Raw genomic sequence first — 23,169 nt, forward strand, 5'->3', positions numbered from 1 at the left:
TTTCTTGGCACATCCTTCGAAATGCATGTCGACCTTCAAAACCGCCATTATCATCCATCCTCAAAAAGGAAGGTATAATCAAGGGTCTTAAGCAAATGACACCTACCAAGTGATGAAGGTATTGAACCTGATAGTCTGTTATTGAAGAGAAACACCCCACTAAGATTATGAAGGAATCCGAGGGAAAAAGGAATTGTTCCACCAATGCTGTTATCATGATTTTCTGAAGTACTTGATTCCTATTGCTTGAGGAGAATTCAAAAATATACAAGAGAGATCAAATTGATTGCATACCTTGAAAACACTTGACAACCCGCTTTATTTTCTTGGCACATCCTTCGCAATGCATGTCGACCTTCAAAACCCCATTATCGATCCATTTTCCTTCTTCCCCCATCATCCTTCTTCTCACCATCGTTCGGACTTCTGATTATCTTTCTGCAATGAGAGAACAAATACATAGATTCAGAGAGATCAAGAGGGATTCAGAGAGAGTTCGAGAGGGAGAGGGATATAGAGAGCGACAAACTTTGAGAGAGATTGAGAGAGGTCGTCAGAGAGAGTGGTGATTTAGAGAGAGATTTAGAGAGAGTTGGAGAGGGAGAGGGATATAAAGAGCGACAGACTTTGAGAGAGATTGAAAGAGGTCGAGAGAGAAATCGAGAGATAAATTATGTGAGGGTTAAAATTAATGATAAATTAATAATAATTCATGACTAAAATGTCCAAATTATCTTTGCAAAAATAACTAAAGAGATAACAAATAGTACAACATTATTGGTATTTGGAGAAATAATAAGGACAGAAAAGGACAGAAAAAGATTTACGAAAAAGGTAGAGTACATGCTTTTATTATAGTAGTAGTAGTAGTAGTAGTATATATATATATATAAGGTCCAAACAACACCTAGACTTGATGGGACCCGTACCTAATTGTCACAAATTTGAGCAAAGTTAACAAAATACCACTAGATCGAATTAGGGGTCCTAGGGTTTGAGGAATCAACCTAAAGCTTCATGGAACCCCTGGAAATAATTTACATCACTAGGGCTCTTTTTGGTATCAGTTATCATTCTCAATTATGAGGTTTTTTCATTATTTTAAGTTGTTTGGCATCTATAATCAGTTTTATTTTTATTTAAAATAATAGAAAAACTTTCAAAATCCATAATGAACTTTTTGTCTACTATGGATTATGGTGAAAATTTCATTATCTTCATTTATGCACAAGTTTACTTAAAAATTTTTGGTTTTTTTTTTTCTTCGCTAAAATAGGTCATTTGTATCGAAAAGAAAAATAACAAACATACTATCAAAGTGCCATCCCTCAAACCCGCAACATTAGTTGTCCCCAAGTACACACAGCCTCACTGAATCCAACTCACATAATCATAGATAATGAATCAAAATCTGAAACGAGAGCTACCAACAGCCTCTAAATCAAGTTCTCTCCTTATCAATGCTATCTAGGGTATATTAACATCAGTTTGCTCTAACCTTCTTATTTTTCCTTGGGCGACCAGGCTTACGATGAAGAGAGCCACCCTCCACTTGATCAGGAAGAGAGCTTGAATGAAGAATTACTTCCAAAAGTTGCTGCTCATCCATACTGGAGTGAACAACCAAAAAAGAGCCTTCCAAACCATCCAAATTTTGTTGGGCCCCACACAATCCCACTTTATGCTCAACTAATGGATGATTATCTACAATCAATTTTTGTTGGGAGTCCACCCTAGTTAAAGGAGTTGTAACCAACTTCGAATTCAATTCTTTATTCAAAAAATTTTGAATTTGAAAAGAACCCGTTCCAAGTGAGAGAGAAAGACTAGAAGAGGAGATTTACCCGAATTTTGCTGGACCAACAGATCATTAATTCCATCCGAATTTTGCTGGCCCCACATGGTCCCACGTGATGCTCAACCAACTGATCATTATCTCCATTTAAATTTCGTTGGGTCCCACCTGTTCCATAGAGCCAGTTCACGTTACTTGAAGGAGTTGTATTCAAATTCGAATCCAATTCCGAAAATTGTTTTGCCAACTGATTATTATCTCCAACTGAATTTTGTTGGGCCCCACATGGTCCCACTTGATGCTCAACCAACTGATGATTAACTCCATTCAAATTCTGTTGGGCCCCACTTGTTCCAACAAAGCAGTCCACGCTACTTGAAGGACTTGTAACCAACTTCGAATTCAATTCCTTGTTCAAAATCTTTTGAATTTGAAAAGGATCCGTTCAAGAGAGAGAGAAAGATCAGGGGAGGAACTCTTACCCGACTCAACTACCACATCAAAAGGAACCACTCTATTGGATTTGAGTTTTGAATTCAAATTAGAAATTAAATCAACCGAATCTTCATTGGATGAATTTGCCGAATCCTCCAAACCTGCCTCCTCTAAAGCCACACGGATGGGTTGTTGAAGTGAACTAGAGTCTTGCATTCGCACACCCACATTAGGAATTTCAGCTGGAACGCAGAACCTCATTCACACAAACAACATCAACCTCCAATCTGATCAAAACTCTAGCATAGACCAACAAATCCTTGACGAGTACGTCTATCAAGAGAACAAGGTGACCCATAGATTTTGCAATCGAAAGAAGCACTTTCTCATGCCAATACTCAAGAGGTAAATCAGGAAAACCAACCCAGACCAACTTACCCACAGGTTGAGGATAATGGATATTAAAATCCGGCTGCCATTGCTGAAAATGAATGTGTTGCTTACCCACATTCCAGAATCCTTTGCGCCACACCTCAATCATATCTACCTCACTATGAAACTAAAAGATGATAAACCCTTTCCCCAAGGAATGCAAGATCACCCCCTTAGACAATTTCCAAGCGCCACTAACAATCTCTCGCAATTCATCCATGGTTGTGATGCGAAAATTTGCTCATCCAATCAAAGAAAATCGGAATTGATTTTGTTGTAATTTGTATTCCTGTTGTGGGATTACAATCCTACGAAACTTTCCCGCCTGCATAGGAGAAGGGAGGGAATCAATCTCAGGTAGCACCGAGGTCCCCACAACTCCTGCATAAGAAATCTTCCCACCTCCAGTGGAACGAATACCATTGATAGGCACTTCAGGAGGCTTCAATTGCAAGAAGATAGATTCCCTAGGCACCCCCGAATTCCCCAGAGCTTCGCTCTCCTCCTCCTATGTAGACGGGAAAGTTTTGTAGGATTGTAATCCCACAACAGGAATACGAATTACAACGAAATCAATTCCGATTTTCTTTGATTGGATGAGCAAATTTTCACATCAAAACCATGGATGAATTGCGAGAGATTGCTAGGGGCGCTTGGAAATTGTCTAAGGGGGTGATCTTGCATTCTTTGGGTAAAGGGTTTATCATCTTTCAGTTTCATAGTGAGGTAGATATAATTGAGGTGTGGCGTAGAGGATTCTAGAATGTGGGTAAGCAATACATTCGTTTTCAACGATGGCAGCCGGATTTTAATATCCATTCTCCTCAACCTGCGGGTAAGTTGGTCTGGGTTCGTTTCCCTGATTTACCTCTTAAGTATTGGCATGAGAAAGTGCTTCTTTCGATTGCAAAATCTGTGGGTCACCTTGTTCTCTTGATAGACGTACTCGTCAAGGATTTGTTGGTCACTATGCTAGAGTTTTGATCGGATTGGAGGTGATGTTCGTGCGAATGAGGTTCAGATCGAGCGTCTTGAACAAGGGACTATTCAAGTTTTTAGTTTTCTTCAGAAGGTGATTTTTGAGGATGGTATTCAGCGGTTTTCTTTGTGTAATCGGGAAGGCCATTTGGGTCTTCATTGTAAGTTCTCTTCTAAGGTGGATGAATTGCAGGTGCAGCCTTCAAGCATTCCAGCAAAAATTCCTACTGTGGATGGGATTCCTAATGTAGGTGTGCGAATGCAGACTCCTAGTTCACTTCAACAACCCATCCGTGTGGCTTTAGAGGAGGCATGTTTGGAGGATTCGGCAGATTCATCCAATGAAGATTCGGTTGATTCAATTTCTAATTTGAATTCAAAACTCAAATCCAATAGAGTGGTTCCTTTTGATGTGGTAGTTGAGTCGAGTAAGAGTTCCTCCCCTGATCTTTCTCTCTCTCTTGGAACGGATCCTTTTTAAAATCAAAAGATTTTGAACAAGGAATTGAATTCGAAGTTGGTTACAAGTCCTTCAAGTAGCGTGGACTGCTTTGTTGGAACAAGTGGGGCCCAGCAAAATTTGAATGGAGTTAATGATTAGTTAGTTGAGCATCAAGTGGGACCATGTGGGGCCCAACAAAATTCAGTTGGAGATAATAATCAGTTGGCCAAACAATTTTCGGAATTGGATTCGAATTTGAATACAACTCCTTCAAGTAGCGCGGACTGCTATACTGGAACAAGTGGGGCCCAGCAAAATTTGAATGGAGATCTTGATCAATAGGTTGAGCATCAAGTGGGACCATGTGGGGCCCAACAATTTTCGGTTGGGGATAATGATTTGTTGGCCAAGAAAATTTTGGAATTGAATTCGAAGTTGGTTACAACTCCTTTAAGTAGGGTGGACTCCCAGCAAAATTGATTGTAGATAATGATCCATTAGTTGAGCATCAAGTGGGATTGTGTGGGGCCCAACAAAATTCAAATGGTTTGGAAGGCTCTTCTTTGGTCATTCACTCCAGTATGGACGAGTAGCAACTTTTGGAAGTAGTTCTTCCTTCAAGCTCTCTTCCTGATCAAGTGGAGGGCGGCTCTCTTCGTCGTAAGCCTAGTCACCCAATGAAAAATAAGAAGGTCAGAGCAAACTGATGTTAATATACCCTGGATAGCATTGATAAGGAGAGAACTTGATTTAGAGGCTGTTGGTCGCTCTCGTTTCAGATTTTGATTCATTATCTATGATTATGTGAGTTGGATCCAGTGAGGTTGGGTGTATTTTATGGTTAAGATGAGAGTAAAATAGTCAATACACATTTTTTTATAAAATCCATATTTTTTTCCCTCTTTTATCACTTGCTCACTATTATTTTCTAACAATTTTTTATTTTGACACCAAACTTATTTTTCATTCCATAATTTATTTTTGACAAAATTCACCAAACCATTTTTCATTCTTGACCAATAATGAATTCTTGTATTTATTTCTTTTAAATAGGCATAATAGAAAATGAGAATTGATACCAAAAAGAGCCTAAGTCCCTCTAATGAACATGACACCATAAGAGAATTAATTCCCTCCTGAATTCATCTTCAAAATTTATTTTATTAGCTAAAACCAGTTATGAATTAAGTTGGTTGATCAGAAAGTCCCATGATTTTTCTAAAAGCTAGTTTAAGAGGACTGTCTATTTCTTTACTTACTCCAACCCAGTAGGACACCCCACACCCCAAAATAGCCCCAGCTTAATTTTCCTCCTCATCGCTATTTCTATATTCCCCAAACTCTCCCAGCTTAATTTTCCTCCTCATTGCTCTTTCTCTATTCCCAAACTCTCCACATTTGTGAAATACAACGAAATGTTCAACTTCTTAGTCGAAATTATCGTCTCAGCTGCAGTTACTCGGCTGCAGTTACTCCTCTCTCTCTCTCTCTCTCTCTCTCTCTCTCCCTCTCCCTCTCCCTCTCCCTCTCCCTCTCCCTCTCCCTCCCTCTCCCTCTCCCCCTCTCCCTCTCCCTCTCTTTGTGTTTTGCAATATCTATGAAAAGTTTGCATTCTACTCTACAATCTTTGTTCAATCATCTATAAGTTCCAGAAAGATCCTTAAGCATGAAGATTCCGGTTTGCATACCAGGTCTTAGGTTTTGGGGCAGGGTTTAGGGTTTGAAGTTTTGGGTTTCGATTTTCGTTTGGTATCAGAGCTCGGTTTCAGCAATAGAACGTTGTGAACCGCCGTAAGTCACAAGAGGTGCAATAGGTTCCAGTCGTTTGAGCTAGCTTCTCTCTTCATACCGACTATCCATGCATTCAGCGTTTGCAAGTAACTCACTTTCTCAATAAAGGTTGCGATCATTAGGAACTGTTGATTTTGTGAGTCTGTTCTAGACCTCCTCTTCTTCCTCTACAAGTCTCTTGAACTCCTACAAGCCAGACTCATGTTAAGGATTGATAGGAACGAAACCTGGTTTCAAAAGCTCTAATAGGTCCTGCCAAAGGGAAACCTTTGGACAGCAGAAATACGCCAGCTAGCCTCTGCTAAGTGGAGCGTAATACTGTAAGTGGTCCTTCCAGGAAGAGTTTCGACTATTTAGTTACAAAGTCTGTGACTTGGTTGTATTCTTGGTGACTGGAGTTAGGAAGGTTGGTAATTTGGACAGCCAGATCACAGCAGCCCTAACCTTCAAAAGATCTTGAGGGTTTGTGTATGAGTGAAAGGTGGGAAGCAGAAGTACAGAGGTGGTTTGAGCAAAGAGGTACTTTGGACCTCCAATATCTGGATCTTGCAGGACCAGCAGTTACACAAAAGGATCTTGCACATAACCTACATTGTGTGTACGATCGTCTGAATCTTCACTATAGAATATCCATTAAGGATTACTTTAGTATGAAGAAGCAAGATCTCGAGTTAGACACCGAGAGTCGACTCCAACATCAAAAGCTGCACAGTGAACTTAAGAGTCTACGCAGTGCTATTGAACACCATCAGCCACTGCCAACAGCTGAAGTAACACGGTTACTTCAGGAGACGAAGCAGCAGCTCTCTGAGGTGAAGCACTTACTTCAAAGTGTTCGACACCTCCTCCAAACCGGGGAAAGTGCATGACTGAAACACCGTCATATCAGAAGTTACAAGGGTCCAAAACTTATAAGGACGCGTTAGTCACCACTGATCCGATTAGCAACCCAGCCAAAGGATTTCAAGCTCCTCCTACTGGCATCACTCAAGGTTTGATTCAAGAAGTAATTTGGCAGCAGAATACTCTGCTCTATCTTTTGGTTGATCTTACCAACAAGGTTGCAGCCCTAGACGATAAAGTCACTAGCCTCGAAGTCAGCGTTCGACGTTTAAGCTTCCCCGGCGATCTAGAGCAATCCATCGGAGCCCTCTCAACCAAGCTTGGAAGCATTACAGTTGGTCAAGACAAGCAACCTGTAGTCAAAGGACCACTGTACGTACAAGAAGACCCTAAAGACATCTACAATCACGAGAAGGCAAAACTACGATGAGTAGATCTATGAGGTCTCTAAGTCATTCAGCTTCTACAAGCTCTCAACATGAGATCCCAGAAGGCCATAGGCGTACTACGCCTACCACAGAAGATCAAATTAGATCTTATCAAGTGGGCCATAGGATCCGGAGACAAGTTGCTGGTACCATCAACAGAGTCTTACACCAGCAACGATATCAACACACGCTGGAACAACAATTGCAGCCAGACACAGAGCTGACGTTTGCCCAGCTCAGGCGTGCGCATACAATACCCGCCGAGGTATTGTACACTTCCACTGCTGGAGAACCAAATAATCAGATATACCAGCATTATTCGGAAGAACGGGTTCTGTGCACTCGGGAGGGACAACAGGTGGACTTGTCCTTCATCACTGAAGAAAGTTACCGACGACTTCTGCAGGCTGGGATGGAACACATTCATTTAGGCCTAATCATGATTAAGGTAACTGCTTTGCATCGGACACACTCAGGCGCACAGGCCTTGGTTGTCCTCGGGGATGCTAGGAGTCTCTCACGAACTCGAGTCATCGGAGCGATGGAAGTTGACCTAACACATTCAATGCAGTTAGTCTACTGTGCCCCAAATATGCTCCTAAGTATTTGGGATTTCTTCCGATTCTTCCAGCTCAGTATTCAAACCTCAGGTTACGACTGGCATCCCGACGCAGATAGTAACCTGCTCATTACTCGGAGCCTCATTGGGCGCATCACCAACACCAGTTATACGGGATTCAGGTATAATATTGATACCTTGAGATCCTATCTTGCTAGTTATGGAATCCGCGTGATTCCTGGTGCCCAAGAAGTTCCTCAACAAGGAGTACCATGGCGGCTCCAACCTTCATCTCTGGAAGCCCACACTATACAAGTCCCCCGTAACATTCGAATGCATGATTGTGTTGATGGCTCCCTCAGTACTCGCTTTGGAGCATACCAGTCACTGCCCGCCTCGCGTCCTAGTGATGCTGACGTTGAAGAACATCATGTCCTCATGGGTTCCGTCAGCATCACCGACGACAACGGCACCATTTAGGACACTCTAGGCGAACCCTCCGGTCGTGCCTATGAGTTTCTGGTCTCCTATACAGCTCCTCCTGCTACACCCTGGCCCGCACCTGATGGTTGGGGCCCTGAGTTCCTTTCCTCTGACAACGACAGTGAAGCGTCTCCCGCTTCTTCAGAAGGTGGTGGGCGGTATACCCCCATTTCTTTCTTCTCTTCACCAGGACCGTCGGAATACGAGCAAGTAGACGATGCGTATTGGGATGAACTTCTTGCCCAAGCAGAAAAACTTGCCGTGCAAGAGGATGAACCAGAAGAATCGTCCCAAGAGAGTGAAGCTGCATTTGAAGCACCTGCATTTATGACATGGACTGCTGAAGATCATGCAAATCTATAGCTTGGTGAGGCCGAGCTTGATAAATTAATTCAGCAACTTGAGCAGCAGGTTGGCATAACAGAAAGCCATGCGCTGGCCAGTGCAGGAGAAACTTCTGCACAGTCAGCATATGATCCAGGAAGCCGAAAGGTAGATGGTCCCGTCGGCTATCCTCCAGCAACTGGTACGTGATGGTATGAGAATCAGGCGGTTATGTACAACAACAACAGATGGTATCACTACCGCCAGCATATGCAGACCACGGCCTATTTTTGGTCCCATCTCAGCATGGGAATCATCAGCAATTAACTACGTGAATTCACGAAATTGGGCTGATAATACTGAAAATAACCACTGTCATCGGATTACTCGGACCAGATGAAAGGAAGGTCTGGGAACAATGGCAGTTGGCATTCCCGATTGAGTGTGAGGTGATCCTTGCAGCAGCTACGAATACAAGGAATATCACAACCCAAATACGTAGAATCTTCACGTATGAAGTAGCAGCCGCAGGAAGTACAGAAGAGCAGAATAGAGCCTATGCGGATTTGGAGAGACTGACGTGCACCAACATGAAGGATATCTTTGTGTACCTGAATACCTACAAAATCTTAGCGGCACGATTAGGACGGATGTTTATATCCACTGAGCTCTCAGAAAAATGCCTACACCATTCTCCGAAGAAATACGCAAGGCATTTGACGAAAAGTATCCAAGACTGACAATAAGAGTCCTACCAAGAATCTACTTCACATACAAATACCTGATGGACCTATGCAAACAGGTCGCTATACAACGTGAAGTTAAAGATCTCTCATTCTGTGCGAAGATACCCCTACCCGGATACTATGGGGCCAAACAGCCAAAGGCACGATACAGTCTCAGGAAGACAAAGACGTACAAGGGCAAGCCACATAAAACCCACGTACGTGCTTTTAAAAAGAAAGAGACACGTGCACAAGCACAGAAGAAGTGCAAATGCTACACCTGCGGTGGAGAGGGGCATTTTGCACGTGACTGTCCTAGGTCACAAGTCAAAGTCCACTACAGCAGAGCGGATTATCTGGATAATTCCAATCTACCAGAGGCATGGGATCTCGTCTCTGTTGATCAGAATGAACCCGACTCTGATGGCATTTACAGCATCACTGAAGGAGAAGAGGAATGCACCGATGTCCTCACAAGTCAGGTTCATAACGTCTTCGTTGTTACCACCCACGTTGTACAACTAGATAGACCACGGTGGACAGCAAAGTATGAGCCATCCCAAGCCTACAAAGAATGCCAACATCACTGGGATGAGAATCAGGTGATTCAGAAGCACTCAGATCCTAGCTGTCGCATCTGTCAGCGTGTCACAGACCAAAGAATGCGCTTAAGGTGTGAACTCTGTAATCATACGTTCGCTCTATTTGTGCTACAACAGAGCTAGGACTTCGGAGTTCCGAATGGTATAAACCGGTCGAAAGGGATACCGGCTCAGCAACTGGTCTGGTAGACTGAACCAAGCGAGCCAACAAACAGCTAGCAACCTTAGTGAAAGAACTCAAAAGGTTAGCCCCACTGGAGGAACGACTCAAAGAGGAACGAGAGGCCCATGCAGCCCAGCTAAAAGCCCAGCAAGAGGCTTATAAGCAACTACAGCTGGAGGCCCAGTTAAGAGAGGAAGCCCATGAACTGGAAAAACAGGCCATCAGGGTAACACTTGAAGAAGAAAATAAAGCCCTACGAGAAGAATTGGCCCTACTAAAGGCGAAGTCTGTCATCACCACTTCCTCTGATGATGATGACCATTCATGTGCAGTGGTAACATATGAATCACTCCGGGTGCAAGAAGAACGAACTCCTACAGCCACGACCATGGTTAAACGGGTAAATCATCTTACCCATCTCTACAATATCCCAGTACACTTCCAATTTGGTGGACGGAATATTGAGGTACAAGCTATTGTGGATACCGGCTGTCAAACCTGTTGTATCAACACAATAGCATTACCCAAAGAGTTTGTGGAGGCTTTGCCATTCAAAGCCCATATTAATGGAGTCGGCAGTTGAACCGAGGTACAAGGAAAAGTCCAAACAAACGGTTATATGCAAATAGGAGGAGCCAATTACAGGATCCCCCTCATATTTGTGGTCCCAATGCAAACCGTAGCCCAGTTCCTGATTGGGTGCAATTTTATTAGGTCCATGTTTGGAAGTGTCCGGTTTGAAGGCAATCAGGTTACATTTTATAAAAATGTGACCACAGTTACCACAGAGGCATCAGCAAGTCACTATGCAATCCCAGAATTAGAAATGGATCATGACCAGTACCTGGCATTACAAGCTGAAGCCCACTTTAGTATGAAGGAAGCTAGCCCAACATTTCAAGGGAAGCTTCGACCCATATTGCAAAAGCTAAAGGAAGCAAAGGTCATAGGGGAAAATCCTATGGAACACTGGAAGAAGAACCAGATCAAGTGTAAACTTGACATCATTAATCCAAACCTCACCATACAGGATAAACCACTAAAGCATGTGGACCCCGCAACAGAAGAAGCGTTTAGACGCAACATTGACCAGCTCGAAACAAGGGGTAATAAGGGAAAGCCAGAGTCGGCATAGGACAATGGCTATGATAGTGCGATCTGGCACTACTGTTGATGCTGAAGGAAAAGAGGTGCGAGGAAAGGAGAGAATGGTCTTCAATTACAAAACTCTCAATGACAACACTCACAAAGACCAATATTCCCTGCCAGGCATCAACACTATTCTGAGGAAAATCGGTAACTCAAAGATCTACTCTAAGTTTGATCTAAAGTCCGGTTTCCATCAGATTGCAATGGATGAGTCCTCCATAGAATGGACAACGTTCCTTGCACCATCTGGACTCTACGAATGGCTTGTCATGCCATTCGGATTAAAGAACGCACCGGCTGTTTTCCAGCGAAAAATGGATAAGGCTTTCAAAGGAATAGAAGACTTTACAGCTCTATACATTGATGATATTCTCGTCTACTCTGAGGATGAGGAAAAACATCATCAACACCTGACACAAGTGCTAGACATCTGTCAAAAGGAAGGGTTGATCTTAAGCCCCACTAAGATGAAGCTCGCTGTTCCCAAAATTGACTTTTTGGGCGTTCACATTGGAAGAGGGAAGATGCGGTTACAACCTCACATCATAAAGGCAATAATTGAGGTATCTGACGCGTCCTTCAAGGAAAAGCAGGGATTGAGATCCTGGCTCGGAACATTGAATTATGCCCGGTCTCATATCCCAAAGCTAGGGGTCCTTCTGGGCCCCCTGTATCAAAAGACGAGCCCGTATGGCGACAAAAAGATGAAGCCATCTGACTGGGAACTCGTCAGAAAAATAAAGCAGATTGTCAAAGATCTGCTGGATCTAGAGATTCCCCCTCCAATAAGTTTCATCATTATTGAGTGTGATGGATGCATGGAAGGATGGGGAGGAATCTTGAAGTGGAAGCCACGTGAGCATGACTCACGCAGTCTTGAAAATAACTCAGCCTATGCCAGTGGTCGGTTTCCAATCATCAAGAGTACTATAGACGCAGAAATTGCAACGGCTATAAATTCACTAGAGGCTTTTAAGATCTATTATCTTGACAAACAACAGGTAACCTTAAGAACTGACTGTCAAGCTATAGTTAGTTTCTTCGGCAAATCTGTAAACCATAAGCCCTCAAGGCTACGTTGGCTTCAATTCGTGGACTACCTCACCGGAACCGGAGTTCAAGTCCACATAGAGCATATTGACGGTTCCAAGAATTATCTTGCTGATAAACTCTCAAGGCTTGCTCATTCATCTCAAGCATGTCCAGCCACAGTGAATCATCTAACAGTCCAGAAGCAAGCGACATACCCATCCCTAGTATACTCTTGCATCAGCAGGTATATGAGGAGATACAGCCGCTCGAGTGCCCCAGGGCCTCGCAGTATGCGGATCTTATTCGCATCCGCCGGGTCGCACAGTCCCAACAAGTGGAAGAAACAGGACAACGGTCTATGGCAGAATTGGAACAGGAAGCTCGGGCTGCACTACAGGGTAAACAGAGGCAGCTGCTCCGATCCATCCTGGACTTACAAAAATCTATCCGAGAAGTTGGACACATTACGGCAGCTAAAAGGGTTCTTTGTGCAAAGCAGCTCACCTACAATATGCTCTCTACCCACTATGCCCCAAAAATTGAGAAATTGTATACTGCAGAAAATCGAACACACACCTGGTGTCACGAAGAATTGGACAAGATGGAAGAAGCAACACTGGAGATGGTGGATGCCACTGCAAAACTGGCAGAAGACGTTACCACGTGGACCCCCTGAAGTTCACAGGAAGCGTGTGGACCCTAGGCACTACTGATGGTGCCTTTACTTTGTAAAAAGTGTGTGGGGCCTACGTGCCCATCTTTTCTTTCTTTCGGTCTGCGCACCGAATCTTTTACTTTAAGCGCCACTACTTAGTGCGCCTTCTTTTCACGTGGCCTGCATGTCACTTTTGTTCGTGCTTATCCGGAAGGAATCTCGAGTACTAACGATGGGGCCCTATGCGCACCCGAGTCTCGATTTTGTGCCTATATAAGCACCCAAGAGCTTAAGTCTCCACATATTGGAGCACCCATACTCTTGGTTTAGGGTTTTGTGTTCTCCAATATCCATCGTCAGTACTCAACTTATGTGGTTGTTTTATTTATATTTAATTCTTCCTGTCAATAATTATAATATGTAATATGTACCTGGAGTATATTGTGGAGGCGTACTTAAGTCATGTAGAAGTCAGATTTATTTCTCTTTACTCTTCTCTTGTAGCTTGGTTCACAAGCAAACTCATTGTAGACTTGGTTTCTATTTTCTGATGTAATATTAAGTTTCTATTTTCATGTAACCCAGTTTAGCTTCCTAAACTGGGACTGCCTTCAATCATTATATCATGGGTAAGTAGGAGCTTTTCTTACAAAACCTCTCCCTCTTTAAGTCTTCCCCATCTTCTCTTCTCTCTCCTTTCTGTGTGTCTCTCTGGTTCTCTAATGGCTGCTACTGTTACACTTAATCTGTTCAAACTCAAAACCCTAAACCTCAAACCCCTATGAAAAATAAACAAAGGAAGTTATTAGAAGGAAAGCATGAGAGTATGTATACATAAGACAAGAATAGTGAGTTTATTCCAGCAACTCCTTTGCCTATTCTTTACCTTGACACTACACACCCTCAACCCTTTAGCAAAAATAACCTGCTCCTCACTAGTTAAATTATGTTCAATAACCCTAGAATCCTTCCCCTATTTAGAATCTTTAGATTAAGGGGAAAAGAACAATGCATTGCTACAAGGTCCCTGTGCCCATACATAGATTCGTATGAAATTAAAGCCCTACCCTCCTGAGTAAAAAATTCCATCCATGTTAATTCTTCTTTGTACATTCTGACTGGCCCCTATACTGGAACCTGGACATGCTACTAGCCAGTGATCTCTTCATTAAATTAAAAAGAAAGTCAATACATTATTTTTGTGGCTTTAGGTTCTTGACACTAACAAGGAATTAAGGATATGATAGGCTGTTCATGGAAATGTAGTTTTCTACAATCATGGAAATGAAACAAGGAAGAAAAAGAAAGGCAATTCTAAATGTGATCCTATTCACTTTTTCAAATCCGAATAGACAGTGACTATAAGTCAGTGATAAAACTATGTGGGGGCGATAATTACCTAGGTTCCCAAGAGAAATTATTTTAGGACAAGAGAACACTAAAAATTCATGTATCCGTGCAGGCAGGCCAATGAGAATGCATATAGAGAAGCATTGGCTTGGATGGGGTTTTCTGTTTCTATTTTTTTGGGTAGAGTTTTCAATTTCACTGTGGGCTTACTGTGGGCTTTAGAGGCTATCTTCCACATTCTTGCGTGTGTCTATTAAAACCATGCGACTGGTTAACAATCTTTTTTCCCTTTTATTAAGTTTGGATATTTGACTTTCTTGTTGATTTTCCTTGCAAACAAACAGAACCTATTTGAAATTAGAAATTTCCTTACCATCAATAAATTTGCAAATGAAAGAGAGAGAAGTGAGGCACCAGTCATGAGCCACCCAATCAGCTGGCCCTCAAATGTGCTTTCTGGCATTGATCCATTTGTAATAACTGGCTTCCTCCACACTATCATAATAGTGGGGCCAACAGCTGACAAAGTGATTCCCAATAACTTGGCCTGACCATTAACCGTGAAGAAGCTAAAGCTCTCTCTGTGCAAAGCCACTGAGAGGATGAAAACTATTGCTGTCTTTGAATTCATGGCAATACTTGAACTTGAGGCAGATAAAAACCGCAGACTCCACGTCAATAGCAATTTCCCTAATGGAATCCTGTATAACTTGTTAGACATACACACAAAAAATACAAAGAGCAACAACAGCATTGAAGAAGAGAATAACCCCCCCCAAAAAAAAAAAGTTTAAAATAAGATCATCAGTCCAATGTGCTCCTGTTTTTGGATAATCTATCACAAATACAAATATATAAGTCCATGATCCCAATGATATTGAACAGATTCAAAGATTCAAATGCGATTCATATCCATCTTTGAACCGTCAGGGGTGTCCATTTTTGAATTCAGATAATCCAAAAAAAAGTATCAAATCCAAATATATAATTAAGAATAAACACTAAACAATTAATGATCTTAATGGCACTTTTGAGGATTCAATAGGTGTTCTAGAATATGAGAAAAGAATCATGAGGCTATGATGACACATAATGCAAGAAAACTGTATTTGCCCAGGGGAGGAGTTATCAGTCCCTTTTTCTTTGAGTTGAAATCCAACCCGGACCAAATATGCATCAACAAAATCAGTAGGAAACTTCCAATCTCTGTTTTCTGCTGAAATGTGATGCCTTGATCCTCAAGACTTCTGGAAACTGATATAGGGAGTTTTCAAACTTCCATTGAGTGTTCGCTGCTTTCAGCAATTCAGGTGCATTTAGGGCCTGGAACATCCTAGCTTGGCAAAATTGGCCTTCACTAACAACAGTATGTCAGGTCCACCATATTGCTGAGTTTTTGAAAAACTCTGTTGCATGCTACTTTAAAACATTTAGTGGCTAGCTTTGCTCTCCTGTATACGGTCAAAATTTTGTATACAGTATGTTTGGCTAGCTGTTTGAGTTATCTAGGAGGTACAACACAAGGAACCCTTGCGCTTCCATAGCATTTCAGACCTCAAGGAAAACATCCTCTTTGGTGTGTCAATCAGTTTCTGTTAGTTTGTTTATACAACTTTGCGGTAGCATCTTCAAATTTACATCTTTCATTAAACTCGAAAGTTAGAATAACGATTTTTCTTGCCTGTCTTATTACTTGAAGCTCTGATTCTAAAGCAACTAAAGTAGACTCCACGGAGGTGGGAGAAGTAGAGGGCTCATATGATTTTGCGACAATGACTATGAGCAGGATCAGCATGATAACAATGATGTTGTAGCATAGAGATGGGAGCCACAGAGATAATTGTGAGGAGGTAGGAGCCAGGATGTGGTAGCAAGGATGCAACAAGACAGGTTGCAACAGCAAACATCATGATCAGTAACTTGGAGGTGGAAGGTCAAAACCGTCAAAACAATACATGATCTCACTGTTTTAGATAGTATAAATCCATGTTGTGCATTTTAGCAATCCAAACCATGAAGTGGTTAGTTTTGTAATGGGAAACTTAATTTTGAAGAATCTTGTAATTTTCTCAGTAATATCCCTTTAAAAAGACTAATGAGGCTTCTAAAATTACTCCATTTTGTTAAACTTGAGCCAGGAAACAAGGAAAATGACCTAACAGTCCAATGAACCAGTACATTATTTCCCATTATTCTTGCCATCCACACTTTATGTGGTTCTATTGAGACATCACTAGGGCATTTGTTGTAGTAGTGATTGTCAGCCTTGCAAAAGCTTGAGTAAGGAAGAGGTGTCAAGGATGAAGCATAAAATAGGAAGAGAAATAGGGGAAAACATTGTCCATGACTCCATGTTACTGTTCACATGAACAATGTCACAGCACCTTGTTTTGCCTAGTTTGAGTATTATTAGAAGATTCTGGGAGGCCCAAGACCAGATCATGTGAAAATTTTTTGAAGGTCAATTTTGTCTACATATGGAGTAGTTAAGATTTTATTTGTTTATATTTTCACAGACAAGAATCAGTTTTGTTTCTCAGCGGAGTTAGTGATGAATAGACTAGTCTTTGAGGAATTTCATGTCCATTGTGAGTGATGAGAAGGGCCAGGGCCTTTCTGAGAAATGTAAACTCCAAGGGCTTACAGGGCCTTGCTGTCAACTGCTAAACCCCAGGGCTGAAGGAGCTTTGCTTTTTAGGGCCAAATCCATCTATACCTAACTTTCTTCTCTTGTTCCAAAATCTACAGCTACTGTTCTTAAGTAGCTGCTGATGCTGAGACTGTCAAAGTTTAGTTCACTCCCATAACTGAGAACCCGACCATCAAATTCCCTCCAAATTTGCAGCGTAGCATTACCCCCCTAAGGCTTCCAGTCAATCCGAGTTCGGAGACAACCACAGTTGGCCAAGCTCTAAAAACTGAAGATTTCTATTTCTGAGAAAAAATTTTAATTTGGTGACTATCCTCTGCTACAAGTATGGTCAATAGGTAGGTAAATTGTAGGAGAATATTCGGATTTGAATGTCATTTCAAGAAATGGGTCAAGGGTTAGGGAATATCAGGGTTAGAATGGTCATAAGAATAACTCTTCCAAGGTTTGCTGCCAATCCCAAGCCCGAGTAAAGGAGAAGGGTTGGTGGGTCAAGTTGGAACCTAGCAGCGGAAAAGAAACCCAGCCAAACCTTTTTACATGGATTTGACCTTATATGATAAATGCTCTGCTAGGGCGTTCCCCAACAAAAGAAGCGATGCACTACACTATGGGCTAGGATAGTGATAAGTGGGAAAAGGTAAGCTAGGGCGTTCCCTATAAGCAATGAGCAGCATAGACACCCCAAATTCAGTGAGGCAAGGGTTCCCACACCGTGGACAAGTGTGATTAAAGAAGCTAGTTCTGAAATGTAGGATTAAATTGGCGTCTTGGAGCATAGGATCTTTACCAGGTAAGAGCTTAGAGTTAATAGATATTACGAGGACAAGAAGGATTAGTATAGCTTGTATTCAAGAGAGTAGATGGAAGGGTAAAAAGCTAAAAATTTGGATGATTTTAAACTTTGGTATACTAGGGATAAAAGTAATAATAGTGGAGTAGGTATAATAGTGGATAAAGATTTAAAGAACATTGTGATGGATGTTAAAAGATTAGGTGATAGGATTACTACTCTCAAGCTTGAAATGGAGAAAGAGATTGTAAATATAACTAGTAGGACTAATGAATGATTGAAGTTACAATTTTGGAAAATATGGCTGGATTAGTGCAAGGAATTTGTGAAGGAGAAAAGATTATCATAGGGGGTGATCTAAATGGATATACTGGGAAAGATTAAAGGGGCTATGAAAGTGTACATGGAGGATATGGTTTTGGAAGAGGAATGAGGAAGGGATCTCAATTTTAGATTTTGTTGTATGTTTTGATTTATCTATCATAAATACTTCAAAAAGAGAGAGAAGCATTTAATTACCTTCAAAAGTAGACATCATAGAAGCAAAATAAATTTCATCCTCACTAGTAGGTCTGATAAATTGTTCTGCAAGGATTGCAAGTTCATACTAGGGGAAAGCTTAAATGCATAACGTAGACTGGTGGTTTTGGATATGAACCTAGATCCACAAAGTTATAAAAGGTACAAGGTTAACTATCCTAGAATAAAATGGTGGAATTTAAAAGGAGATTGCTTAAAATCCTTCACTAATGAATTAATGAATTAGTTAAACAAGGAAAGTGGGAATTTGAGGAAGACACTAATACAATATGGAATGAGATGACTACATGTAATAGGTAGGTGCTAAAGAGGACTGCCCATATAGAGAGGTGGGATGGTGAGGTTCAAGCAGTCATTAAAAATAAGAAAGCTAGTTTTAAGACATGGCAAAGGAATAAGTATGTAGAGGATCTACAAAGGTATAAGTTAGGTAGAAATTCAGCTAAGAAAACCATGGGGAAAGCGAGGGAAAAGAAGTATTAAGATTTATCTAATAAGCTAAGCATGAAAAAAAGGGAAAAATCTTTTAATAAGATAGCTAAAATAAGAGACATAAAGAGTAGAGATCTTTACTATGTTAAATGTAATAAAAGTGAAGATGGAAAAGTACTAGTCAAGGAACAAATTCGACCGAAACATGAATTTCAACCTTGCAAAAGGCCAAAACTTCTATGTTTCAGTTGAATCTGGACACTTTTTTCTGGAATTTGGAACTTCAATTTTAGGCCTCATATGGACTCAAAATGATTTAGATTCTTGCATACTACCTATTTCAAGCAAAATAAACATTATAGAACCACTAGTTTACCCAAAAAACCATGGAAAATATAACATCCAAGTATGTACTACATATGAGAAGAAGCGAGAATGTCACCAATTACAAGTCTACTCTATTCCATGTCTCCCTCTTCCATCTGCATCCTATACAAATGACATACAAGTCCCATAATGTTTGTCCCATATAGTTGTCAACGTAGTTGACAACTATAGCCATGTAAGTGGCCTCATCCACATGCCTAAGATTTCCTAACGGTGGGAAGTTGTGAATCTCCGAATAAGGAACTGGCTCAACTGCATATAGAAAGGCTGGTGGTGGTTATGGAATAGAGTGGAAGATTTGCTCAACAAATGAAGGAGCATCCAGGCTATCAACATAAGGATAAGGTCCATACTGACAAGTTCCAGTGGCTGACTCCGATAGGTGACAGTGGGAGGGACACCATAAGGCTCCACCAGTGGCTGACCTTGAGTTTGATAGCCAGGAGGGACACCATATGGTCCATAACCATAAGCTCCATAAGTCGACCCAGTAAGACCAATACTATCCACAGCAGTATCATATGAGGACTCTGCAGGCCTATGCCATCTGGATCCTCTGGAGGTGGAGGAGTCTCTGGATACATTTATGCTCATCAATCTCATAGTTCCCACCAAGCTCTCGGCATCAACCAGACGAAAGGACCCATATGACGGTGTTTCCTCTGTGCTATAGCCGTGTTGTGTCCCCTTCCCCTTCCTCGAATATGTAAAGGAAACATTTTGGCCTCGAGATGTAGCTCTAGTATGGTCTGAATCCTGTGTCGAGTGGGTGAACTGACTCTCGCTTGTGAATCTCGATGGTCATCCTCCCCCTGACTCTCACGTACTACTAGTGTTGGTGCTGGTGGTCGTGGTGGTGGTGGTGGTTTGTTCCCAAGATCAACTGAATCCTAATTACAAGGTCCAACACCCTCCTCATCCCCTCCATCATCATCACCATTGTTGTCATCGCCAGAGGCCTAAGTCACATTATCCTCAGTGGACCAGACAATCAAATCCTCACTCTAGGTGGATGCATTAGGATGTGGCACGAAGGGACGAGCGGGCGCTGCATGTGCACTCCCCTCTTGGGCCATGAAGTCCTCCACATCATCCCCCATCTCCTCTGCAATCATCTCTCTATTGGGACGACCTCCCTCCTCATCCAGCAATGGCTCTCCACTATTGCTAATCCAATCAACTACTGGGTTATAATCATCATCCATCTTAAATATGTCGGCCAACCCAATATTGTTACTCTCTTTGTCCATCCCCTATCTAATATGATCCTCCCTCAGTCTCATATTATAGTGTATGTAGACAATGTCCTCTAGACACTTCACACCCAATTGGTTGCGCCTCTTTGAGTGAATGAGGCTGAACGTGCTCCAATTCACAAGTCACAACCAGTGGCAGAACATGTTTGAGAGAGCACTTTGCTTGTAATCGCACTAAAGTGGGGTGAGTCACGTCCAAATTGCAACCACCACTCAACTGCAACAAACATAGACTCTAAGTCATTTCAATACTTAAATAACTAAATTAAAGATATAATATAATAATTAAATATATAATGAATGAAATTACCCCTAGGGGTGGATTCTCATCCCAATATGGCACGGAATGACTGAAGCTCCCAATGGCATCCCTAAATGCCTTTATCTAATATATAAAGGAAAAAAAAAAAACCATAACTAGTTAATAGCTTAATAACTTAATATAAAACTATGAATTGTGAATATCAAATCACTATCTCACCTCCATAAAGATGATTGTTTGTTTATATGGATCCGGTTCCAACTTTTCCACTACAGTTTGGATGGCATCCATCAAATCTTGCCTCATCCCAAGATTGTCCTTGTAATGGTACTTGGATTTAAATAGTATATTGCGTAAGAAAAAGTATGTCATAAAAGGGAATAGTTAATGCTTAATAGTGTGATAACATAATGAAAATTAAATTGAATACTAGACTTAACAACTCACCAGCCTTATGCAGTGGATGCTGCAACATAAACTGCCATCTAACTTGGATGATTTCAAGGACTTTCTTGTTGCCGTGTGGGTGGACCTGAGCAACTTGCTGCTTCATTCTCTCTACTGCAGCAAATATGTGTGGTAGAGTAGGTCTTCTTTGTTGATCTACCATCCTCAACACATGCACCACAAGCTCAAGCATCTTCACCACTATCCTCACATTATGCTAGAACATCTCATCAAGTATGGTCAATTATGCTCTCCTTCCTCCTACGGATGAAGAACCCTCCTAGGTAAACCACTGCTCTAATGCAAACATGCTCCTAAGACCAGTCTTCCTACTCTCAAAGCTCTGTAGTGCTATCTAATTAGTAGCAAATCTTGTTATGTCAGGCCTCACTAAGTCACTCTGACACTTATCCCTCATCATCTTTAATGCATATATGTGGTTATAGATGAAGGTGCTAACTTATCGTGCTTGATCCATAGTCTTCTTCACAAGCTTGACCTTTCCGATGTCCTTCAACATTAAGTCAATGCAGTAAGCAGCACATGGAGTCCAAAAGAGCCTATATATGTCCATCCATCAAGGCATCAACACAAAGTTATAAAGTGTACATAAAATGTAATATATGTATTCAAAAATGAAAATTAGTACTATATGTTTTGATACTTGGAGTTCCCCTGCATCCTCAACCCAACTTTCTTGTAGTTTGAGCCATTATCAATCACAATTTGGATCACATTCTCCACTCCAACCTCCTTCACCACTTGCTTTAATAAGTCATAAATGTATTTTGCATCCTTCGTATCACCGGATGCATCTACTGACTTGAAGAACACTGTCCTCCCATCACAATTCAACATAAAATTGATGATGGACTGTCTAGTGGGACCAATCCAAAATCACATGTCACTCCATAATGAGCCCACATGGCTTTAATCCATTAATATATACTCATTTAAAACTTCATTATGCTTAGGCAAAAAGACATTATATATCTCATATGGAGTGGGTCCCTGTACACCACTCCTAGCCTTGCCTATCTCCTCAATCATATCCCTATAGTAAGGCCCTTGGAGTGTTTGTGCTGGAATACTATGGTAATAAGCCAATTTTGGAGAAAGTCATCCCCACTTTTTCCTTCACACTCCTTTATAAGTGCTTCAATTGTCTCTGCTTTTGCTTAGGCCTAAATAGGGTCGGATCATTGCAAAGAATCTCCAGGTCCGGTTCTATAGGATGTGCTAATGAAGCTCGACTCCTTGTAGGGGCCCATGGGATAGGAATCTACCTCACACTTTGACTCCTCCTCATAGGGACTTGGGAGGAGCCTGTGCCTCCCATCATGGTAAAAGATCTCGCTCTCGAGAGAGATCTCACCACCTTGAAAAAGAGAGATCTCGACCATCTCGGTGAGATCTCGATCGAGATATACAATTTTTTGGCGTCAACTCGGTGGCCCATCTCGATGGGTTTTAGGGTCCCAATTGGGTTGAAACTTGGAATTTAACTTATTTAAGGCCTTTTAAACAGTTGGTGGCCTTGGATTTGTCAGAAACAACCTTATGTATGATTTCTAAGTCTACCCATAGTTTGAAACCGAAATGTAATAGGATTAGGGAATGCAATGTTATACAACATGTAATATAGAACCTTTAAAGCATATAAATGAAAAGCAAGTATATCAAATGCATCAACTAACTTAAATGTTATCAAAATTCCATCCATATAAGTATCACAATCTCAATTTTCAAGAATAAAATAATTATACAACCATTAGAAGTTCTATATAAGTCATTAAATCATAAATTCATAAGACAAGTAGAGAATGATTGATTTTCCTTGTTGTAAATGTGCTAAGAGTAGTAGCAAGTGAAAATTCAGCTAAAATCTACAAAAAAAAAAAAAAAAGACAAAAATTGAGAGTTCTAGCGAGATCCAGGGCGAGATATGGCGAGATATGGCGAGATTTGGGGAGATATGACGAGATTTGGAGAGATATGGCGAGATCTCGAGCGAGATATCCCAACTCGCAGATCTCGACCTCCATCTCGTCTCGCCAAGGTGAAAAAATGAGATATCTCGCGAGATCTCCCGCCATGCCTCCCACCTGTTGGCTCTCTAGAGGACCCATAACCCAGAGACCTCTGTTGCCTCCTCATGTCAACAATCCTCTGTTGCTCCCTTCTGATCTGTTCAGCCTCTAGGTCATGGTCACATC

The 23,169-nt window shown here is 41.4% G+C and overlaps 1 protein-coding gene across 2 annotated transcripts in view; it reads right to left on the reverse strand.

Annotated features, from left to right (window-relative positions):
- The window catches only part of LOC149015930 (WAT1-related protein At3g18200-like), a 49,042-nt gene that overhangs the window by 7,288 nt on the left and 18,585 nt on the right, over positions 1–23,169 (reverse strand). For both annotated transcript variants that reach the window (XM_089156855.1, XM_089156856.1), the window contains exon 3: positions 14,560–14,887. In XM_089156855.1, coding sequence (XP_089012981.1) covers positions 14,560–14,887 — 328 coding nt within the window. The remainder of the gene's footprint in view (positions 1–14,559; positions 14,888–23,169) is intronic.

This window comes from Hakea prostrata, chromosome 5 (assembly GCF_041222555.1).
Source record: "Hakea prostrata isolate BN-2017 chromosome 5, UWA_Hpros_2, whole genome shotgun sequence".
Taxonomy (NCBI): Eukaryota; Viridiplantae; Streptophyta; class Magnoliopsida; order Proteales; family Proteaceae; genus Hakea; species Hakea prostrata.